Source organism: Sorex araneus, chromosome 4, assembly GCF_027595985.1.
Source record: "Sorex araneus isolate mSorAra2 chromosome 4, mSorAra2.pri, whole genome shotgun sequence".
NCBI classification, from domain to species: domain Eukaryota; kingdom Metazoa; phylum Chordata; class Mammalia; order Eulipotyphla; family Soricidae; genus Sorex; species Sorex araneus.
In genome coordinates, this window is record NC_073305.1 from 206,122,888 (window position 1) to 206,142,609 (window position 19,722).

General features: G+C 56.4%; 1 protein-coding gene across 1 annotated transcript; it reads left to right on the forward strand.

Moving 5' to 3' along the window:
- Nucleotides 1-8,329: 8,329 nt before the first annotated feature.
- Nucleotides 8,330-19,495, forward strand: NFATC2IP (nuclear factor of activated T cells 2 interacting protein). The gene is made up of 8 exons (XM_055136580.1): nt 8,330-8,781; nt 9,568-9,643; nt 12,852-12,966; nt 14,265-14,345; nt 14,428-14,614; nt 15,812-15,956; nt 16,052-16,161; nt 17,084-19,495. Exons 1-8 carry the CDS (start codon nt 8,392-8,394, stop codon nt 17,240-17,242), a joined length of 1,263 nt encoding a protein of 420 aa, XP_054992555.1. The 5' UTR covers nt 8,330-8,391; the 3' UTR covers nt 17,243-19,495.
- The last annotated feature ends 227 nt before the right edge of the window (nt 19,496-19,722 follow it).

The following is a 19,722-nucleotide window of genomic DNA, read 5'->3' on the forward strand; positions in this document are numbered from 1 at the left end:
CACTGTGGTGCCCTCACAGTGCTCCCCAGGGTCACAGTCCTGGAACTCACACACCATTTTGTGGTGCTCACCAAGAATCACACTATTTTTTTTTTGGCTTTTGTTTTTTGGAGGGAGGTTCACATCCGGTGATGCTCAGAAATTACTCCTGGCATTGCTTGGAGAACCATCTGGAATGCCGGGGCTCGGACCTGGTAGTCTGCATGCAAGGCACGTGCTCTAAATGCTGTGCTATTGCTCCGGCCCAAGCCACACCCCTTTTGGTGCAGCAGTGTGGCCTGCAGCGTGGCCAGTAGTCGGGCACAGTTCTGGGACAGCAGAGCTGCCAGCCTCAAAAAGGAGGCCTGCCAGGACCATGCTTAGCACATGTGGGACACCGGGGATCCAAACTCAGGACCACATGCTTTCAAGGGAGGGGTTCTAGTGTCTCCACTCTTCCACTGGACTTTAGTCTGCTTTACTCTATTTTTATTTATCATTTTGTTTTTGGGTAATACCCATAGCCCTGGCAGGCATGGGGTACCAAGTGGAGTGCTGGGGATCAAACCCAGATTGGATATGTACAAGTAAGCTTTTTTTTGGGGGGGTCACACCCAGCAATGCACAGGGGTTACTCCTAGCTTTGCATTCAGGAATTACTCCTGGCGGTGCTCAGGGGACCATATGGGACACTGGGAACCGAACCCGGGTCGGCTGTGTGCAAGGTAAACGCCTTACCCGCTGTGCTATCGCTCCAGCCCCAAGGTAAGCTCTTAATGGTTGTGTTCATTCTCTCTGGTTCCCATTTATTATTTTTTAAAACCTTTATAGATTGAGGTTGAGATTTACAGTAATTCCAATGCCACATCCTTCACCAGTGTGCCCACCATCCTCTCCCAAGGACCCCTTTCTCTCTCCCTTTCACCCCCTGCCTCCCAGCTCAATTTTATTCTTCAGTTCTTCTGTGATGTTGCCTTTGAGCCTTTGTGCTACCTCGTGGTGTATCTGTACGCCTCACACATGAGAGAGATTGCTCATCCCTGTTCTTCTGACTGACTATCCTAGTCTAGCCTCTGCACCTGATGATTTTGTTCTGAGAATTGCCTAGTGTTAGGCTGGAGTGATAGCACAGCGGGTAGGGCTTTTGCCTTGCACGCAATCGACCCAGGTTCAAATCCCAGCATCCCATATGGTCCCCGGAGCACCACCAGGAGTGATTCCTGAGTGCAGAGCCAGGAGTAACCCCTGTGCATCACCGGGTGTGACCCAAAAAGCAAAAAAAAAAAAAAAATTACCTAGTGTTCCACTATGTATGGATACCACAACTCCTGGGTTTTGATTTTTTTTTTTTTTTTGCTTTTTGGGTCACACCCGGCAATGCTCAGGGGCTACTCCTGGCTCTGCACTCAGGAATCACTCCTGGCGTTGCTCGGTGGAACATATGGGATGCCAGGGATTGAACCCTGGTCAGCCGCATGCAAGGTAAAGACCCTACCCGCTCTGCTAGTGCTCCGGCCCCCAACAACTTACGGTTTTGGATGTGGGATGCTAGGGATTGGCCCGGGTCAGCTGTGTGCCAGGGGAGTGACCTGCCAACTGTGCTGTTTCTCCAAGCCACCATCAGAAATGTGGCACAGGAACCATCGTTTAGCTGTATGCCAAAAGGCCATAGGCACCCAGGATGTTAGCCTGGAGTCCAGTTTCAGTTTCTCATCTGCCCCCCTCAGCTGGCTGGGCAGGGCCGTGCCACTCTCTGCTCTTGCGCAGAGTTGAGGAAGAAGGAGACCTGAGGCTTGCATTGTTCTGCTGGGCTGGGGGCCCTGTGCCATCTCTGTCCCACCTTTCTGGTTCCTTGGCTCCTCCCCCCTCCCCACCGCTCCAAGGTCCCCTAGGTCCAGCCGTGTTCCCTGGGAAACAGCGCCACCTACTGGGCACGTGGCCTTCAGCAGGGGCTGGCGGGGTCCGCAGGAGGGACTGGAGGGAGCGGTGTCCGTGGCGCGGGCTGAGGCTGTGTGTATTGGAGGTGCTGTATCAGCTCGGAAACTCTTTCGTATGTAGGGGAAAGGCACGTAGTTTGATTTTTTTTTCTCGCTCTTTGGGTCACACCCGGCGATGCACAGGGGTTACTCCTGGCTTTGCACTCAGGAATTACTCCTGGCGGTGCTCAGGGGACCATATGGGATGCTGGGAATTGAACCCAGGTCGGCCGCATGCAAGGCAATACCCGCTGTGCTATCGCTCTAGTCCCAGGCGCGTGGTTTGAGGTGTGTGCTGAGCGGAGGTCTCCTGGGAAGTGTGTGGAGGTAAGAGGTGTCACGGCCATCAGAGGGGTCAGGAGGGGGTGCGTAAGGGCTGGAGTTGCTAAATTAGGCAGTTAGCTGAGGGCAGGGCTCAGAGCGGACGTGGGAGGAGGTCGGTGGCGGGTGTGTTGGGGAAACAGAGATGAGCACTCCCAGCCAGAAAGTCCAGAGGTTGTAGGGTAAGAAAAACGCGTCTTGGTTTGTCTGGAGTTCCCTCTTGCTTCCCCCTTGCTGTCAGTATGATGACATGGGTCACACACATGCCTGGTTTGGATGTTTGCACTCTCAGGGGATGGGGGCGGCATACACCTGGCTGGGGGGGGGGTCTGGAGGTCTGTGCATGCTCTGTACATTTAAGCAACACCAGAAATCTAACTTACAGCCTCATGTGAGAAAAGCAGATATTTTACGCCAGCGTGTCATTCCCTGCGCCTGAGAAAAGTGTCTTGTTTGCAAGTTTTGTTTTTGGGGCCGTTAGAGCTAAGAGCTTGAGAGTCATTCCTGGCTCTGTGCTCAGGGGTCGCTCCTGTGCTGCTTGTGGGACCACATTGCCAGGGGTCGATGCAGTGTCAGTTGCATCCAAGCAAAGTGCCTAACCCCTGCACTCTCTCTCCGGAACCCCTAGGGCTAGTTTATTTTAGTTCAATTTTGGGGCCACACCTGGATGTGCTTAGGGACTATTCCTGGCTCTGGACATGACCCCTGGACATGCCGAAAGGAGCCATATGTGGTGCCAGGGATTCCAACCAGGGTCGGCCACATGTAAGGCCAGGGCCTTACCTCCTGTATTAACTCTCTGATTCCAACCAGTTCTTTTAAATTGATTAATTAATCAGTTAATTTGGGGGAGGCACACATGATGTACTCAGGGCTTGCTTCTGGCTTTGCACTCTGGGATCATTCCTGCTGGGGCCCCTGGATCCTCTCGGGATGCCAGGGATCAGATTGGAGTCAGTTGTGTTTAAGTCAAGCTCCTTATCCACTCTACTATTGCTCCAGTCCCAATTAATATACTTTATTTGTTTTGTTTTGAGGCTACAGCCGGCAATGCTCAGGAGTTACTCCTGACTGTGCACTCAGGAATCACTCTGGGTGCTGCTCAGGGGACCATATGGGATGCCGGAGATTGAACCCAGGTTGGCTGCATGAAAGGCAAATGCCCTTCCTGCTGTACTATCGCTCTGCCCCCAAATCCCAATTAATTTTTTTTGCCAATTAATTTTTTATCTCAGGAGTAGAACCCATGGGGCTGGAGTGATAGCACAGCAGGCAGGGCGTTTGCCTTGCACGTAGCCGACCTGGGTTCAATTCCCAGCATCCCACATTGTCCCCCAAGCACCGCCAGGAGTAATTCCTGAGTGTAAAGCCAGGAGTGACCCCTGTGCATCACCAGGTGTGACATGAAAAAAAAAAAAAAGGAGTAGAACCCAGGCTTCACGAGAGCGGGACAAGTGTCCTTTCATGGACTACAAACCTGACTTTAGTTCTTTCCTTGCATTTCCATTGACATCTCTAGTTGCAGTTCTTTGCTTCCAAACAAATGCTTGATTACCTCTAATGTCTGTTCTTTCCTTTTTTTTTTTTTTTTGTGCGAAGCAAAATAAGATTTTTGTTTTGGGGCTATACCCGGCGATGCTTTGCTTCACGCCTGATTCTGCGCTCAGGAATTACTGCTGGCGATGCTTGGGGGACCATATGGGATACCGGGGTTGGCCACGTGCAGGGCAAGTACCCTGCCTGCTGTACTATCTCTTCAGCTGGTGTCCATGATGGCGGCCGTGGGACAGGGCACCCTAAAAGCGTGATTTTGATTCTTAGCCCACAGCCAACTGTACTCATTGCTTACTCTTGGCTCTGCACTCAGGGGTCACGCCTGGTGGTGCTCATAGAACCATAGGAGATGCCAGGGATCTAGTCTGGGCCAGCCACGTGCCAGACAAGCACCTTACCTGCTGTACCAGCACTTATGTAGTATTCTTTGTCTTGGTGTCCCCAGGGTCATCCCGGTGATACTCAACTCGGTGCTGCCAGGCCCAGCAGTGCGGGGGGTCATCAGGGACGCCCCCGTGCCTCGCAGGTACCATATACTCAGGAGGTGACTCAAGGTTGCTGATGCCAGGCTCCCGCTCGGTGATCTTTCCTCTGAACCCGGTTTGTGCTGAGGCAGCTCCTTTCCAGTGGCGGGGGGGGGGGGGGGGGGTTCAGCCTCCTCTGCTAGGGCTGGCGACATTCATAGTCTTATCAGGCCTTTGTTCCTGCAAAGCCATCTGGAGGGAGGAGGGCAGCCTTGGGGTTTGGACCGGAGCAGAAACGGCTATTCAGAACTTGTCTCACTCTTGTGACTTTGTTGCAGGTGGGAGAAGGGGAGGAAAGGGCTGCAGCTTCTAGAACAGGAGAGCTACAGTGTCCTATTGGCAGAGGAGGGCCAGGAGGGTAAAGTGGGTCATGGACACCGCCCCCCTTCCCCTGAGAGGGCCGAGCGCTTCTCGTTCCCCAGAGTGAGTCCCCAGTTCTGGGGAGCCCTGGTCTCAGGCTGGAATGAGAAATTGCTTTTTGCAGGGAAAAAGCCATCAGCTTGACCTCCATCCGGGTCCCTAGGTTTGTCGTCTGCCCTGGCAGAAAAGAATTTTCAGGAGGAGACGGAGAGAGAAGTGAAGTTGTTAGAGACTGGGGGAGAGGGAGAGAGCCCAGAATCACCAAGTCAAAGATAGGTGTGATCAAGCGGGTAGGGCATTTGCCTTGCACACGGCCGACCTGGGTTCGATTCCCAGCATCCCATATGGTCCCCTGAGCACTGTCAGGAGTGATTCCTGAGTGCAGAGCCAGGAGTAACCCCTGTGCATTGCCGAGTGTGACCCAAAAAAGCAGAAAAAAAAAGATAGGTGTGATCAGTGAGAATGAATGCAGGGGACCTCCAGAATAGGGACGTACCTCACTTGTCTTTGCAAAAGTGTTTTTTTTTTTTTTAGGGCACCTCAAGAGGTGCTCAGGAGGCCCCGACAACGAGTCTTGGCCAACCAGGCCAATGGTTTAGTGCAAGTACTGGCAGGTGTCGTTCGGGGGGACCCAGGTCACCCCAGCAGAGCCAGGGATCCTAGGATGACACCAGGTGGTGCTGAGAGGTCTCCTGGCCTGCACCCTGGAGGTGCTTGGGGACCACATGATTCGAGACTCAAACCCAGGTCAGGTACGTACCAGGCGTATGGACTAACCTCCCAGCCCTGCAAAGTTGGTTTTATAAGTTTTTTCCCAAACTGTCCATTTGGGGCTTTCTACATAGAGAAGAGTCTGTTTCTAGAGCGTTGTCAAGGGAAGAGCTTGAAACTTTTGGTGGCCCATCTTATAGTCTTTGGGGGAGTGGCAGGTGGGGGGAACCACACCTAGCGGTGTTCAGGGCTCACTCCTGGCTCTGCACTCAGAAATCACTCCTGGTTGGCTCAGGGGACCCTGTGGGATGCTGGGGATTGAACCCAGGTTGGCCGCATGCAAGGGCCCTGCACTTCATGTTCTTATCACAACCTCATTCCTTTGGCGCTTCTCCTGAAGGGATTGGGTCCAGCCTTCCCTGGCCCATCTGGTGACAGACTCTTTTTTTTGGGGGGGGGGTCACACCCGGTGATGTACAGGGTGTTACTCCTGGCTTATGCACTCAGGAATTACTCCTGGCGGTGCTCAGGGGAACCATATGGGATGCTGGGAATCGAACCCGGGTTGGCCGCATGCAAGGCAAACGCCCTACCCGCTGTGCTGGCTCCAGCCCCTGGTGACAGAGTCTTATCAACCTGGGTTTCTTTGTCTACATCCTGGGCTACTATGTCGACCTTAAGGGCTAGTGATAGAGTAACTTTTTTTGTCACATTTTGGTTTTATTACTTCCTGAGTAAGTAATAAAATCCAGCCCCATCCCCCTCCCCCACACCTGCCTACTTCAGTCTCCCAAAACTCATTGCCAAGAAGCTCCACCTACCTGACTACTTACTTCACCATACTGGCAACAAAAGATCACAGAACCATTAAAAAAAAAAATTCTAATTTGGAAGAAATGTGAGGGCCAGAGAGTTAGCACAATGGGAAGGATGCTTGCCTTACATGAGACTGATTGAGGTTCAAGCTCTAGAACCACACAGGGTCTCCCTGGACCCCAAGAGGAGTGATTCCTGAGCGAAGAGCCAGGAAGAAGCCTTGAGCACATTTGATCTCAGATCAGGGATGCCTATTAACCTATGAAAAACTTCAGAGCATTTTGTTTGTTTGGGGACCACGCCTGCCAGTGCTCAGGGCTTCCTCTTGGTTCTATGCTCAGGGATCACTCTTGGCAAGGCTCAGGGGGATTTTTTTCGGGGGATCGAGACTGGTCAGATCAGGTGCCAGGCAAGCCCTTACCTGTTGAACGCTGGCCCTCAGAGCTTTTTTATTTTTCTTTGGGGCCATACCCAGCCGTGATCAGACTTTACTCCTGGCTCTGCACTTAAGGATCACTCCTGGCAGTATTGGGGGACCATCTGGGGTGCTGGGAATCAAACCCGGTGAGAAAAGTACGAGGTAAGCACCCTACCTGTGCCCCTCAAAGAGCATTTTTCATTTCCTGTAACAACAGACTGAAAAACAACTTAGCAGATTTCTTGCAGGGAAATGCAGAAAACGGACACCAAGCTTATAACCAACCCCTGGAATGCCTCATAAAATCCCAGATTTGGCCCTATGGAAGAGGAGGAATGCCCCAGATAACTATTTCACAAATAATAGAGGAGCTTCTCAGCCCATCACTCTAGGACTTGGACCACACCCAGCTAGCTCAACATCTACTCCTGTCTCTGTCTTCAGAAAACTTTATTCAGTGCCAGGGACTAAAATGGGGTCAGTTACATGCAAGTATACTTAACCCCTGTACTATCTCACCAACCCATGAGTAGAATTTCTTTCCCGTTTTTTTGGTGGGGACTGGGGGGACCCACATCCGGCTGTTCTCAGGGCTTACTCCTGGCTCCGTGCTCAGGGATCACTCCTCACAGGCTCAAGGGACCGTTTGGGGTGCCAAGGATGGAACCTGGGTCAACCCCATACATGTCAAATGCCTACCTGCTGTACTATCTCCTGGCCGTGAAAATATATATATTTTTTTGCTTCGCTATTTGTCTCCTGAAAAATCTTCTCTATGAGGAGCTGGAGTGATAGCACAACGGGTAGGGCGTTTGCCGTATACGCAGCCAACCCGGGTTCGATTCCCAGCATCTCATATGGTCCCCTGAGCACGGCCAGGGGTAATTCCTGAGTGCAGAATCAGGACTGACCCCTGAGCATCGCTGGGTGTGACCCAAAAAGAAAAAAAAAAAAAAAAAGAAGAAGAAAGAAAAATCTTCTCTATGAGAGTGGACAATGAACTTGGAAACCTGGGCTGAAGTCAGGACTGACTTTCATTTCTGCAGAGGGAAATTTCTGCCTGAGACCACGGCTCACCCAAAACACGTACATCGAGTGGACCTCAGGTGCAACCTGATGGCTGCCTTGCGGGGCTGGTGGGACCCTAGTGTCCATGCAGGAGCTAGTGACAGGCTGTTACTGCCCTAGAGGCCTCCAGTCCCCGCCCATCACCCCCATCTCACTTTCCTAGGGAGGTGGTGGTGGGTCGAGCAGGAGAGCAATAGCGCAGTAGGGCTGTGTACTGGAGGACTGAGTGCGTGAAGAGGGGTGTGCACGAGTGGGGGTCTTCAGTCATGCTCACAGCACAGCCGGGAGGCACAATGAAGAGGTTCCCCGGGAGGTCTGAAACCTAGCTCTTGGGGTTTAGAACCAATTCCCATCCGTCTTCCTCGGCTCTGTGGCCTTGGAACCTTGAGAGGACTACAATTCCCAGAGTGCCCCGCTTCCGCGCCGGCCAGGAAACGGCTCCTTCGATAGGACGGCCGGGGCCGGAATCTTTGGCGCCTCGGTCGCAGTGATGGAGACGTGATGGGCGGGTCCAGCCACCAGTGACACGGCCCGGAGGCGGGGCCGGGGCGGGGGGCGGGGCCGGGCGCTGACGGGCAGGCCGTCGGCCCAGTGGAGGGGGCGGCCGCAGGAGGGGCGGGCCACGGGCGCCGAGGCGGGCGTCTGTGGAGACGGCGGCGAGACCATGGCGGAACCGCTGAGGAAGCGGGGTCGGCGGCCCCGGGGCGGCGCCGCGGGTCGCGGGGCTCGGGGGTCGCGCGGCGGCCGGGGCCGGCGTCCTCGCGTCCAGGCCTCCCCGGGGCGGCGCGCCCTGGACTCGGTGCTGGTGGATTTGGTGAGCGACAGCGACGAGGATGTCCTGGAGGTGCCCGCGGAGCGCGGCGCCGCCGGCCCGGCCGAGGTCCCGCCCCCCGCGCCCCCTGCGCCCCCCGCGCCCCCTGCGCCCCGCGGCGACAGCGACACTGACAGCGACGGGGCGGACGCGGGGGGCGCCCCGCGGGCGCTGGTGCGGCGGCGGCGGCGGCGGCTGCTGGATCCGGGGGAGGCCCCGGTGGTTCCGGTGTACTCGGCGAAGGTGCGCGGGTCGGGGGGCGCCGGTCGGGCGTGCGGGGTCAAGAGTGCGGGTCAAGGGTGCGGGGTCAAGAGTGCGGGTCAGGGGTGCGGGGCCGAGGGTACGGGGTCTGGGGGTGAGGGTCGGGCTGGCGCGGGGTCAGGTACGGCTCTGGGCTGGCGTGAGGGTTTGGGGGCGCGGGGCCAGGGGGTGCGGATGGGACTGGTGCCGGGTCGGGTGCGGCCCCGGGCGGGAGTGAGGACCTGGGGGTGCTGCATCTGGGGGTGCAGGGGCTGGGGGGTGCGGGGCGGGCCAGTGCAGGGGCTGGGGTGTGGGGGGCTGGGGATGTGGCGGCATGGGGATGCGGCTGGGCTGCCACTGGATCTTGGGGTGCCGCGGGGGGGGGCAGTGGGAGTGGAGGGCAGGGGAGTGAGGGCCCGGGGTGGGGGTTTCCGGGTGCAGGCCCTGAGGGCTGGGAGTGCAGGAATCTCTGGGGTGGGGGCTCAAGGTGGGGCTCCCCAGCTTTGGGGTGTTGGGAGTGGCCAGGAGGAGCAGGCAGTGGGATTAGGGTCCCTCTGGGTTTTCAGGGTCCACTTGAACTCACAGCGACACAGGTCCACTTGGGACTCGGGGTGCGGGGACTCCCGGAGACCCCACCCACGGGCAGGAAGAGGAAGGAGGGCGGCCCGGTGGGGAACAGGGATCCTGAGCTCTGGGGAGGACGGTGGCGGGAGGGCAGCTGCTGGCAGGGGTCGGAGGGGGGTTCCCCCTGTCGCTCACTACCTGGGGACTGCGCCTTTGTCTTGGCAGGTGAAGAACAGCCTCCACCTCATCCCCGACCATCTGTCCCTCCTGAAACTCTGCCCCCCAGAGGCTGAGGAAGAAGGTGAGGAGGACTTCCAGGGGGAGGTGTCCAGGGGCAGCGGGGGGCTGGAGAGAGGGCGCGGGCCATGGCTCCTGCGAGATTCATCTTGTCCCCTTGAGAGTGGCTGACCTGTAGCTGAAAGTGTCCATGGGGGGCGGGTTGGGGCCAGCGCCGGGCAGGGGAGTGAGGACCTGGACCATTTCCTCACCTCTGCAGCAGCCTTTGGGGGCGGGTGTTCTGGCTCGCCTGGGTCCTCCCAGGTTTGAATGATGTGCGGTGCAGGGGGCTTTGCGGGGGCACGTCTGTACCAGGACGGAACGTGGGGACTGATTCAGAATCCACCTGGCCCGGCTTTGACAGCCAGGCTCTGCCCGGCTGTGACTGTGGGGGCGCGTTAATGCCTCTCGGCGTTTCTGCTCCACCTCAGGAAAGCGGGGGTAAGAGGGGACCCCTGTCAGGATCGCAGTGAGTGTTCAGGAGGAGACAGTTTAGGACAGGAAGCACGTGGCCGACCTGGGTTTGATCCCCGACATCCCACAGGGTCTCCTGAACACCGCCAGGAGTCATTCCTGAGTGAAGAGCCAGGAGTAACCCCTGAGCATCGCTAGGTGTGACCAAAAAGGAAAAAAAAATTTCACCCAAGGGTGCAGAGACGGCCCAGAGTCCTGAAGGGTGGGCTTGGCCTGTGGGAGGCCTGGGTCCAGGTCCTGCACCATGGTCCCCCCTGAGCACCGCTGTGTGTGACCCCCGAATGCACAAAAAGTGGACGCGGCAGTGTTAGGTATCTCTGAGGAACTGGGTGGCCAGCCTCTGGTCCTACTGTACTTGATTAGGACAGTTTCATTTTATTTCACTTTGGATTTTTGGGGGCCACAATCCGCAGTGCTTAGGGCTTCCTCCTGGCTCTGTCAGGATCACTCCTGACAGATGCTGGCAGTCCCCTTACCTGCTGTACGATCTCTCGGGTCCTAGGACAGGATTTCCAGCCTCAGTTCTTCCATGAGTATTTTTGGGGGGTGGGGACGAGGTGGGGGTTGGGCCATAGCTGACTGCTCGAGGTTCTTCCGGCTGTGTGCTTGGGGACCACTCCTGCCAGGGGTCGAGCCGAGTTGGCTGCATGCAAGGCAAGTACCCGTCCCCCTGTACTTTATTTCTGACCCCTCAGTTCTTTGTTTGGAGGCTGACCCATGATTGTCAGGTGTTTGACAGCATCCTTATGTCTGACCATGAGGAGCCATATCATACCCCACCCAACCCCTTCCCTCTTATTGTTTCAACCAAAATATTTTCCAGACACTGCATAGGTCACTTGGGAGGCAAAATAGACCCCAGAGGAGAATCACTTATCCAGGATTCATTTTCATTGGTTGTTTTCGCCGGATCTCTCTCTACTCCCCTTCCCTCTCCTCCCTTCCCCTCCCCTCCCGTGCCAGGGATTGACCCCAGGGCCTCAGACATAGGCAAAGCATGCGCTCGACCACCAAGTTAAAGCCACGGCCACAGGACTCATTTTTTGCTTAATGACGGTCATGCGGGAGCAAGCTAAGGGAAAGAGCTGATACGCTCTAGAATAATGCCTGATTTCCTTCTGTAGGAAATTTGAGTTGAAATGACTTAAAGAAAAATATCAGCAATAGAGACAGAGACAAATGTTACTGAAACCTGAGAGACATCAGCTTTAACTCATTCCCTCCGCGCCGCAGCGCCCTTCCCAGCCCTTCCCAGCCCAGAGTCAGGAGGTCACAGGACTGAGTACTGGAAGGAAATAAGAGAAACTTTGCATTATTATTATTATTATTATTATTGCTATTATTATTATTATTGTTATTATTTGAATTTTGGGCCACACCTGGTGACTCACTCCTCGTTGCCTCGGATCACTCCTGGTGGTGCTCAGGGACCAAAAATCATGCTGGGATCCACTTTTTTGGGGCAGTGCAAGTACCTTATTTGCTGTCTTTTCGGCAGTAGTGCCTTGGTATGTTGTGTATGGTGTGTGGGAGTGTCTGTGCTTGCCTTGCACCCAGCCAACCTGGATTCAGTCCCTGGTACCCTATATGGTCCCCTGAGCCCTGCCAGGAGTGACCCCTGAGTGCAGGGGTAAGGAGTGAGGAGTAAGCCCTGAGCACCACCATATGTGGCGCTCACTCCCCTCCCACTCTGACGCTGAAAAACCCAAAAAGGTAAATTCTTTCTGGAATTTTTTTAATATATATAATTTCACTGTATTTTTAAGAAGTGGTTTACAGTATTTGATTACATTTAATATTCGAACACCAAAATCCCACCACCATTACACCTTCCCACTACCATATTTTGGATGTTTCCATCCTGAACCCCAACCCCTGTCCCAAGTAGAACCGAAATAATTTATTTTGTATTGTTTGTGATGCATAAACCTCTGAAAATGCTCCAAAAAAGCTTTCCTTAGAGGAGAGTGTGTGAAGACTGTTGTATTTCACCCAGGGACCATTAAGCCCTTCTATAAGAGATTACTAATATGTTGTTAAGGGTTGAGCCTTGTGTATTCATATTAATTAATGTATTTATATTATTTGTATGTATCTGTAAAAATGTATTTCCCTCTAAGATTGGTTGCCTTCTACTTTAAACCCCATCAAATGTGGTGCGCTGCTCTTGGAGTATGAGTGGTGTGAGGTGTGAGATGTCCAGGGATAGGTTCATTCGTGGACGAGGCCCGGCTGGAGCATGTGGAGAGCGGCCGTGAGCAGGGTGGCGGTTGAGTTCTGCAGGTTTTCAGCTGCTGGGGCTGGGTCCCTTGGGGCGGGGAGGAACCTCACCCATCCCCCCTCCAGGGTGCCCCGAATGAAACAGCCTGGCGCAGAGTCCAGTAGCATGGCTATGGGATGTGTCATTTTGTGCTCTCTTCCGAGAGATAAGGACAATCACTTTCTGGATTTTGTGTCAGCGTTTTTCTTAGTGGGGTGCAAGTGAACAAAGGCGTGTGAACCATTGCCTTAGTCGGAACTGGCTATGTTCTGTCCGCGCTTGCCATAGCATCTCAGGCCTTTGTTTGCACCTCGGACTCTTTCCTGCGTGAGCCTGGCAAACGGCCGCTCTTTCTCAGAGTTAGGCATTTCCTGTGCACTCCCACCCTTGAGCTCCCCCCAGGACTACAGTTCGACCCCTTGAGTCTGCGGTCGTCTCCTTTCCCAAATCCTCCGACTTCAGTGCTGCCCTGGGCCCTCTGCCCGCTCTCTGCCCCCAGACACCGAGATGGCCAACTCGAGTAGCCCCCGCTCTGCGGAGTCTCCAGCGCCAGAGTCTCCCTGGAGTAAGAAGCTGCGGCAAGAGGATGAAGACGAGAAGGAGGAGATGTTTCTGTGAGTGAGCCTGGGCACGGGCCCGGTGGGCACAGGGCAGGGCCCGGAGGGGTGGGGGTTCTGAGGTGGGGGTGAGGGGAACTCTCGGAGAGGAGCCGAGAGCTGCGGGGGCCCCTGACTGCAGCACTTCCCATTGGAGATGGTCGTGACTCTGCCACTGTCCTGCGTCTCCCGCCCGTCCTCTGGAGCAGGGGCGTGGGACCTGTGTCAGGGCCTCGGAGTGAGAGCAGGTAAAGGACCGCTGGGCTGCTGGTTGGCATCCGTTACATGGCAAACCATGGACTATAAAAGCTGGGCATTTCCTTGTCTTTTTTTTTTTTCTTTTTGGGTCTCACCCAGCGATGCTCAGGGGTTACTCCTGTCTCTGCACTCAGGAATTACTCCTGGCGGTGCTTGGGGGACCATATGGGATGCCGGGGATCGAACCCGGGTCGGCCGCGTGCAAGGCAAACGCCCTACCCGCTGTGCTATCGCTCCAGCCCCTTCCTTGTCTTTTTTGGAGGGCCACCCTGGCTGTGCTCGGGGGACCATATAGGGTGCCGGGGATTGAACCTGGGTCGACCACGTGCAAGGCCCTACCTCTGGCCCCAAAGCCGGGCATTTTCTTCTTGACAGCTGGGCCATATAATACAAAAAAAATGACTCGGGGTGGGGACATGGCGCGAAGGACTTTTAGCGTGTGCACATAGGAGGCCCGGTTTGACCCCCAGCACTGCAGGGTCCCCATCACGGCAAGTGCGGCACCCCCAGAAACATGACACACAAGCAAAACACTAGCTGACTCGGGTTTTCCTGTCCTTTTCACGTCTTCCGGCCAACAAGACGGATGTTGCCAAGAGGTGCTCCCTCTTTAGGGGTATCTCCCAGCAGCGCTGGGGAGTCTAGAGTCCACTCTGAGACTTGGCACAGCCTGATGACTGGGCACACAGCCTGGGGCCCAGTGGGGCAGCGACAGCAGTGCTACCGGGCGGGGGGTGGTGCTTCAGATTTGGGGTCGGGTGCATAAAAGGCACGTACTCTAGCCCTCTGAGCCGTGGCTTTGGTCCTGGTCCACCTCCCCCCACCCCCTTTCCCCCTTGGTTTTATTTGTTTTGTGTTTTGCGCCACACTGTGCGGTGCTCAGGGCTTACTCCTGGCTCTGCACTCCGGGATGCCGGGGATTGAACTTGGGTCAGCTGCATGCAAGGCAGACTCCCACCCACTTACAATAGCTTTGGCCTCTGGTCCTCCCATCCGGTTCCCAGGGGTCCCTAGACCGTGAAGAGAGCGATGAACCCCACATTCTCTTCTCTCCGTAGGATTCCAGAGACCTCACCTTTGACCTCGTCTCTGCCGAGGACCAAAAACAGAAAACATACTCAGGCGCTGCAGAAGTTGAGGTGCTGCGGACAGGGGGCTGGGTTGGGCGGGCAGCAGTGGGGGTGCTCTCCCCACGGACCCCAAGTTCTTTCTGCCCGTCAGGGAGGTGAACAGGCGCCTCGAGAGCCTCCGCTCCTGCCTGAGCCCCAAGCAGCGCCGGGGCCAGGACCTCTTGGGCCAAGAGGATGAGGTCATCCTGGTGGAGGGGCCCACCCTCCCCGAGAACCCCCGGCTCTTCCCACTCAAGGTCCGCTGCCGGGCTGACCTCATCAGGTTGCCCGTCAGAATGGTAAGTACTGGAAGGCATGCGGGAGGAGGGTGCCTGGGGCCTGTGGGCACAGTGATGCGGGGTACATGGCATGCTGTCTGTCTGTCTATCTGTACAGCGAGTAGCGATCCCCCCAGCCCCCCCAAAAAAAACCCCAAACATCCAAAGCTTTGCTTGGTTGTTGTGCCCAGGGCTTACTCCTGACTCCCACGCTTGCGCTCAGATCTCTCCTGAAGGGCTAGAGAACAGTATGGGGTGCCGGGGGTCCAACCCAGGTCAGCCACGAGCAGTGCAATGCCTTACCCACCGTGTTCTCTCTCTCTGACCCAAACTTGCCTGCGTTGGGTAGGGATGACCTCGGTTCTGAAATAGAACGGTCCCAAAAACGATAGCTGTTGAGCCAGGCAAGCACCTGAGCTAAAGGTTCTAAAGCCGCATCCATGGGCCTCATCAACACAGCACAACAGCTGCTGTGCCCCGAAATACCTTGTTATTGGTTTCAAGGCCACACCTGGCAGTGCCCAGGGCTTATTCCACTCAGGGATCTCTCCTGGCAGGGCTCGGGGGACAGGTGGGATGCTGGGGATTGAACCCAGGCCAGCCGTGTCCAAGGCACCCAGCCTCACTCTGCTGTACCCTCGCTCTACCCCCTACAAAAGATTTGAAAGCATAGGCAGCCACTGGGCAGTTCCACAGGGAAGCCCGGCCCCCTGGTCTCTCTCTGGTGGACACTTTGTAGTCTTCACTGGAGCTGCGGAGCAGGTGGCCTGTCCAGCAGGGCGAGAGGGTTCCAGTTTCCTGCACCCCATGCTCTTCTTCCCTCTGATTGCTTCATCTCTGGGCAGGACTGGTTGGAACGGTGACTGGCAAATTTTACCCCCTCCTTTGTCGGGTAAATAGAAACTTAGATCTGAGGAGCCCAGCACACACCGGAGGCTGGAAACTCTTGGGGGTGGGGGTGGGGGTGCCCGTCAGGCAGGGAGAAGGCTTTACCTTTGAGGAGGGTTTACTTTTTTTTTTTAAGCTTTTTATGTCATATCCGGCAATGCACAGATGTCACTCCTGGCTCATGCACTCAGGAATCACTCCTGGCAGTGCTCAGGGGACCCTATGGGGTGCTGGGAATTGAACCCGGGTCGGCCGCGTGCAAGGCAAACGCCCCACCCGCTGTGCCCACCCGCTCAGCCCCACGGCCTTGCTTCTTGTCCTTCCCCTTAGTCGGAGCCCTTGCAGAGCGTGGTGGATCACATGGCCTCCCGTCTCGGCGTGTCCCCAAGCAGGATCCTCTTGCTGTTCGGAGAGACAGAGCTGTCCCCGTCTGCTACCCCCAGGACCCTGAAGCTTGGGGTGGCCGACATCCTTGGTGAGAGGGAGGCGGGGAGGAAGAGCTGGGGGCAGGGGGGCTCTTGCTTCCAGCGCCCCTCACTCAGGCCTGCTTCCTGTTGCCGCCCCCCGCAGACTGTGTGGTCCTGGCAAGTCCCCCGGAGACCGAGGACTCGTCCCAGCTGCTGCAGCTGCGGGTGCAGGGCAAGGAGAAGCACCAGACGCTGGAAGTCTCGCTGTCCCCCGTGAGTGTGGGGAGGGCTCTCGGCCCGCCGCCCTAGCCTCGCTCTTTTTTCCTGTCGCCGAGCAGGGGATGAGGGTCCCCTGGCCTCCGGAGGCTGCCCTCCCCGCCGGTCACTCGGCTGCCCTCCATGCTCTGCCCAAGAGCATCCTTCCTTACTGTCTCCTCCCTCCTCCTGGGTCACCCGGAAGGGACCCCGCACGGGGACCTGTCACCCGTCTACACAGCAGTCCCTGTGCCCAGGATGATCACAGTCCGGATAGGGTGGATGGTTTCTGTTTCAGCCCTCCTCAGACGCTAAGCCCAGGCGGGGGTAAGCAGCGCCTGCACCCGGGGAGATGGGTCAGACCCGCTCTTGCCTTTGCTGGCTCCGTCTCCGGGGCCCTGAGTCTGAGCTGCCAGACTCCGCTCTGGTGGCAGTGGGAGCGCCTTGGCTGGCCGCCGCCATCACTGTGGTCTCGCCTCTGGCGTTAGAATGGGGCGGCCCTGGTGTCTGTTTCTCTTGAAAAGGTGAGTCCGGCGTGTGCCCCCAAGGGGGTGTGACCTCGCCTTAACACAGTCACGTCTCCAAGGCTCTTCCCGGTCTAGGCACATGCGAGGGCTTAGGGCCACCTAGTGTCATCGAGGCGGGGACACCCAGTCCACCCCCTCGCGTCCAGCTCCGTGGGAGAGCCTGACCTTTATTTGCCTGTTGGTCCAGGCTCTCTTTCTTCATCATCGTCCTGTGCTGCCGGACCACCCCACACCCCCCCCCCCCAAGCCCTGGCTTCTGGCCTCACTCCCGGGAGAGCCCCTTCGCTGCCTCGCCTTCCCCTCCGGGTCTCTGCCTTGTCCGACTCAGCCCTGGGTCCCGCCTGTCCCAGGCTCGCTGTGCGTCCGAGTTCCTCGGCTCCGGGTCCGATGTTCCTCTCCTGCTCTCCCCACAGAACTCTCCTCTCAGGACCCTCATGTGCCGCTACGAGGAGGCCATGGGCCTCTCGGGCCACAAGCTCACCTTCTTCTTTGATGGGACGAAGCTTTCAGGCAAGGAGCTGCCAGCTGACCTGGGCATGGAATCCGGGGACCTCATTGAGGTGTGGGGCTGAACCCCCACTCGCCGTTTGCAAGCCCTGCCGGGATTTGGGGAGAGCCGCCGCCCCTCTCTCGCCGCCGAAGGGCTGAGGGCAGCTGAGAGGGAGTTAACCTAGAAGCAGAAACAACACTGAGGCGTGATCTTCGACCTTGGTGTCAAGCCCAGTCGCCTGGTTGGTGTGTGGCCGGTGATGCTGCCTTGTGTGGACGGTGGCCCCGTCTCCAGGGTGCTGAGCTCGTAGCGGCCTGAGCCATCAAGCACGTTTCCCTTCCCCGCTCGCTCCGCCACCCTCCCCCCCACATCCCTCCATCGAGCTGTCTGGGAAACCGTTCAGCTCTAGAGTGCTTTGGACGGGGTTCCAGTCTCGGGATGGGTGCCCAAGTCTGGGACTAGCCGTGGCCTTTGGGTCACTGGGGTGAGTTGGCTTAAGCTGCCTGCGTGCTGCGGTGCCCTGCTGGCAAGAGCACCGTCGCCCAGGCTCAGCAGGGCCGCTGGAGCCCAGGTGGGCATGGGCACTGCTCTCACCCGGGCCCACACCCTCTGTGCTCAGCCTGTTTGGTCGGGATCTCGGGGTTGTCGCCTGCAGAGGTCCTGGCTGGACATTTCTCTCTCTTTTCCACACCCTCCTTCCCCGCAGGCCTGCTCTGTACCATTCCCACAATGTAACCCCGTAAGGTGGCGTGTGCGTGGATATTCCTTCGGCGGTGGCTCTGCTCTGTCCACGGCGCTGGCTTTTCTCACCCCCCGCCCTCTCTGTGTTGCTTCATCTCCATCTGCCCCACTGCTTGTGCTGCCCTGTGGCACTCATTCCACGGTGGGCTTCCCCCCTGCTCGATAGTGGGCCCCGGCTGCCTCCCGCCCCCCAGCCCCTGCACGAGGCCACCGTGAGCCTGCGGTCGTGTGTCCTCGCCCAAGCCTGTGTGGGAAGGACCCAGGACGGGACACCAGGCCAGCGTGGTTCCTTCCAGCGGAGGCCTCCCTGCTGCTTATTCCTGTCCACCCTGTTTTTTCCTTCTTGACCAGTGTCTGGAGGACCACGCAGTGCCCCGGGGGACCATATTTGTGGTGCTGGGGAGTCAGATTTGGGCTCCCACATGCAAAGCCCGTATTCCAGGCCTTCGGCCACCTCCCCACCTCCTTGCCCACTGTCTGATGGGCGTCAGCTGGAGCCTTGCAATGTGCACTCAGTGGGTCACCAGTAACTGGGGGAGATTCCCTCGAGTCTCCATTGCCTTCCCGATTCCCCTTTCTGCTCGTTCATCTTTGTGTGTCTCCTGCCGGGGGCTTCCGTCCTGGTATTTGTTCTTCAGAGTGAGCCTCTGTCCTGGGAACTGCTGTGTGGGTCGGGGTGTCCTTCACCGAACAGGGGCTCTTCATATCTTTCATGGAGATGTACGAACTATTTTGTTATTCGTTGCTCTTGGATTTCTTATTTAAAATGAGCTACTTGACTGTTCCTCCTGTTTATATTCCCTCTCCTGCTTAGACCACGAACAGGACTCGGGCAAACGTGTCTGCTGGGGCGTGCTTTGTGATCTAACGTTTGTTCTCTAGTTGAAGCCAGGCTTTACTGGCTATTAAATATAGGATTGAATACAAGTTTAAACTATTTAAATCAAAATTCACTTTTGTATCTGAAATATAGGTCTGGTAGATCCGGTCATAAACATAGGTTTTACACAAGAAGGCGCGAGTTCTTTTACCACTCTCTGCTAATAAAGCCATTAATTTTCCACTGGCAATGTGGTATCATTTTGGTGAAGATATTCTGAGGCCTCTTTTGGTTGGCAATGTGGTATTCCTTTGAACTTATAATGTGGGGGAAATCGAAACCTCTGGTAACATTGAAATCTCCTACAAAATATATAGCTCTCAGTTCTCTTCCTATCTTTCACGTCCATGAGTGTTTGAGTATTTCACAGGATCTGTATTCCGTCTCCACATGGGAGGACAGCCAGCGCGTGTGTACGTGAGGATTCTGTCTCTGACCGCGGCGGCTGGTTGTGGCCGGACCTCCCTTCTTCCTCCTCCTGGGCTAAGGGAGCCCCTGGATTTTGACAAAGCCCAGAGCTGCAGAGTGAGCCTGGGTGCAGCTGAGTGCCCGATCGGGCTCCAGGGTGGAAGGCGAGGCTGCGGGGACCAGCGCCCTCTCATGGCCTCCTGCCACCGACTGTAGGTGGAAGGACTGGGGTCCCCATCTCCAGCCAGCGACTTACAGACTGTCAGGCTTTAGGGTTTTTTCTCTGGTGTGAAAAACCTCCATTGGGTAAATCACAGCTTTTTTCCCTCTTTTTTTTTTTTTCTTTTTTGGTTTTTGGGTCACACCCGGTGATGCAGAGGGGTTACTCCTGCCTCATGCACTCAGGAATTACTCCTGGCTGTGTTCGGGGGACCATATGGGATGCTGGGATTCGAACCCGAGTCGGCCGCATGCAAGGCAAACACCCTACCTGCTGTGCTATTGCCCCAGCCTTCTTTCCCTCTTTTTAAAAA

Excerpts from the sequence above, each read along its gene's own strand:
- NFATC2IP (XM_055136580.1), top strand. The coding sequence starts at position 8,392 with ATGGCGGAACCGCTGAGGAAGCGGGGTCGGCGGCCCCGGGGCGGCGCC. Across the intron at positions 9,644-12,851 it reads CCCAGAGGCTGAGGAAGAAG|ACACCGAGATGGCCAACTCG; the intron begins GTGAGGAGGACT and ends CTCTGCCCCCAG. Across the intron at positions 14,615-15,811 it reads TCAGGTTGCCCGTCAGAATG|TCGGAGCCCTTGCAGAGCGT; the intron begins GTAAGTACTGGA and ends CCTTCCCCTTAG.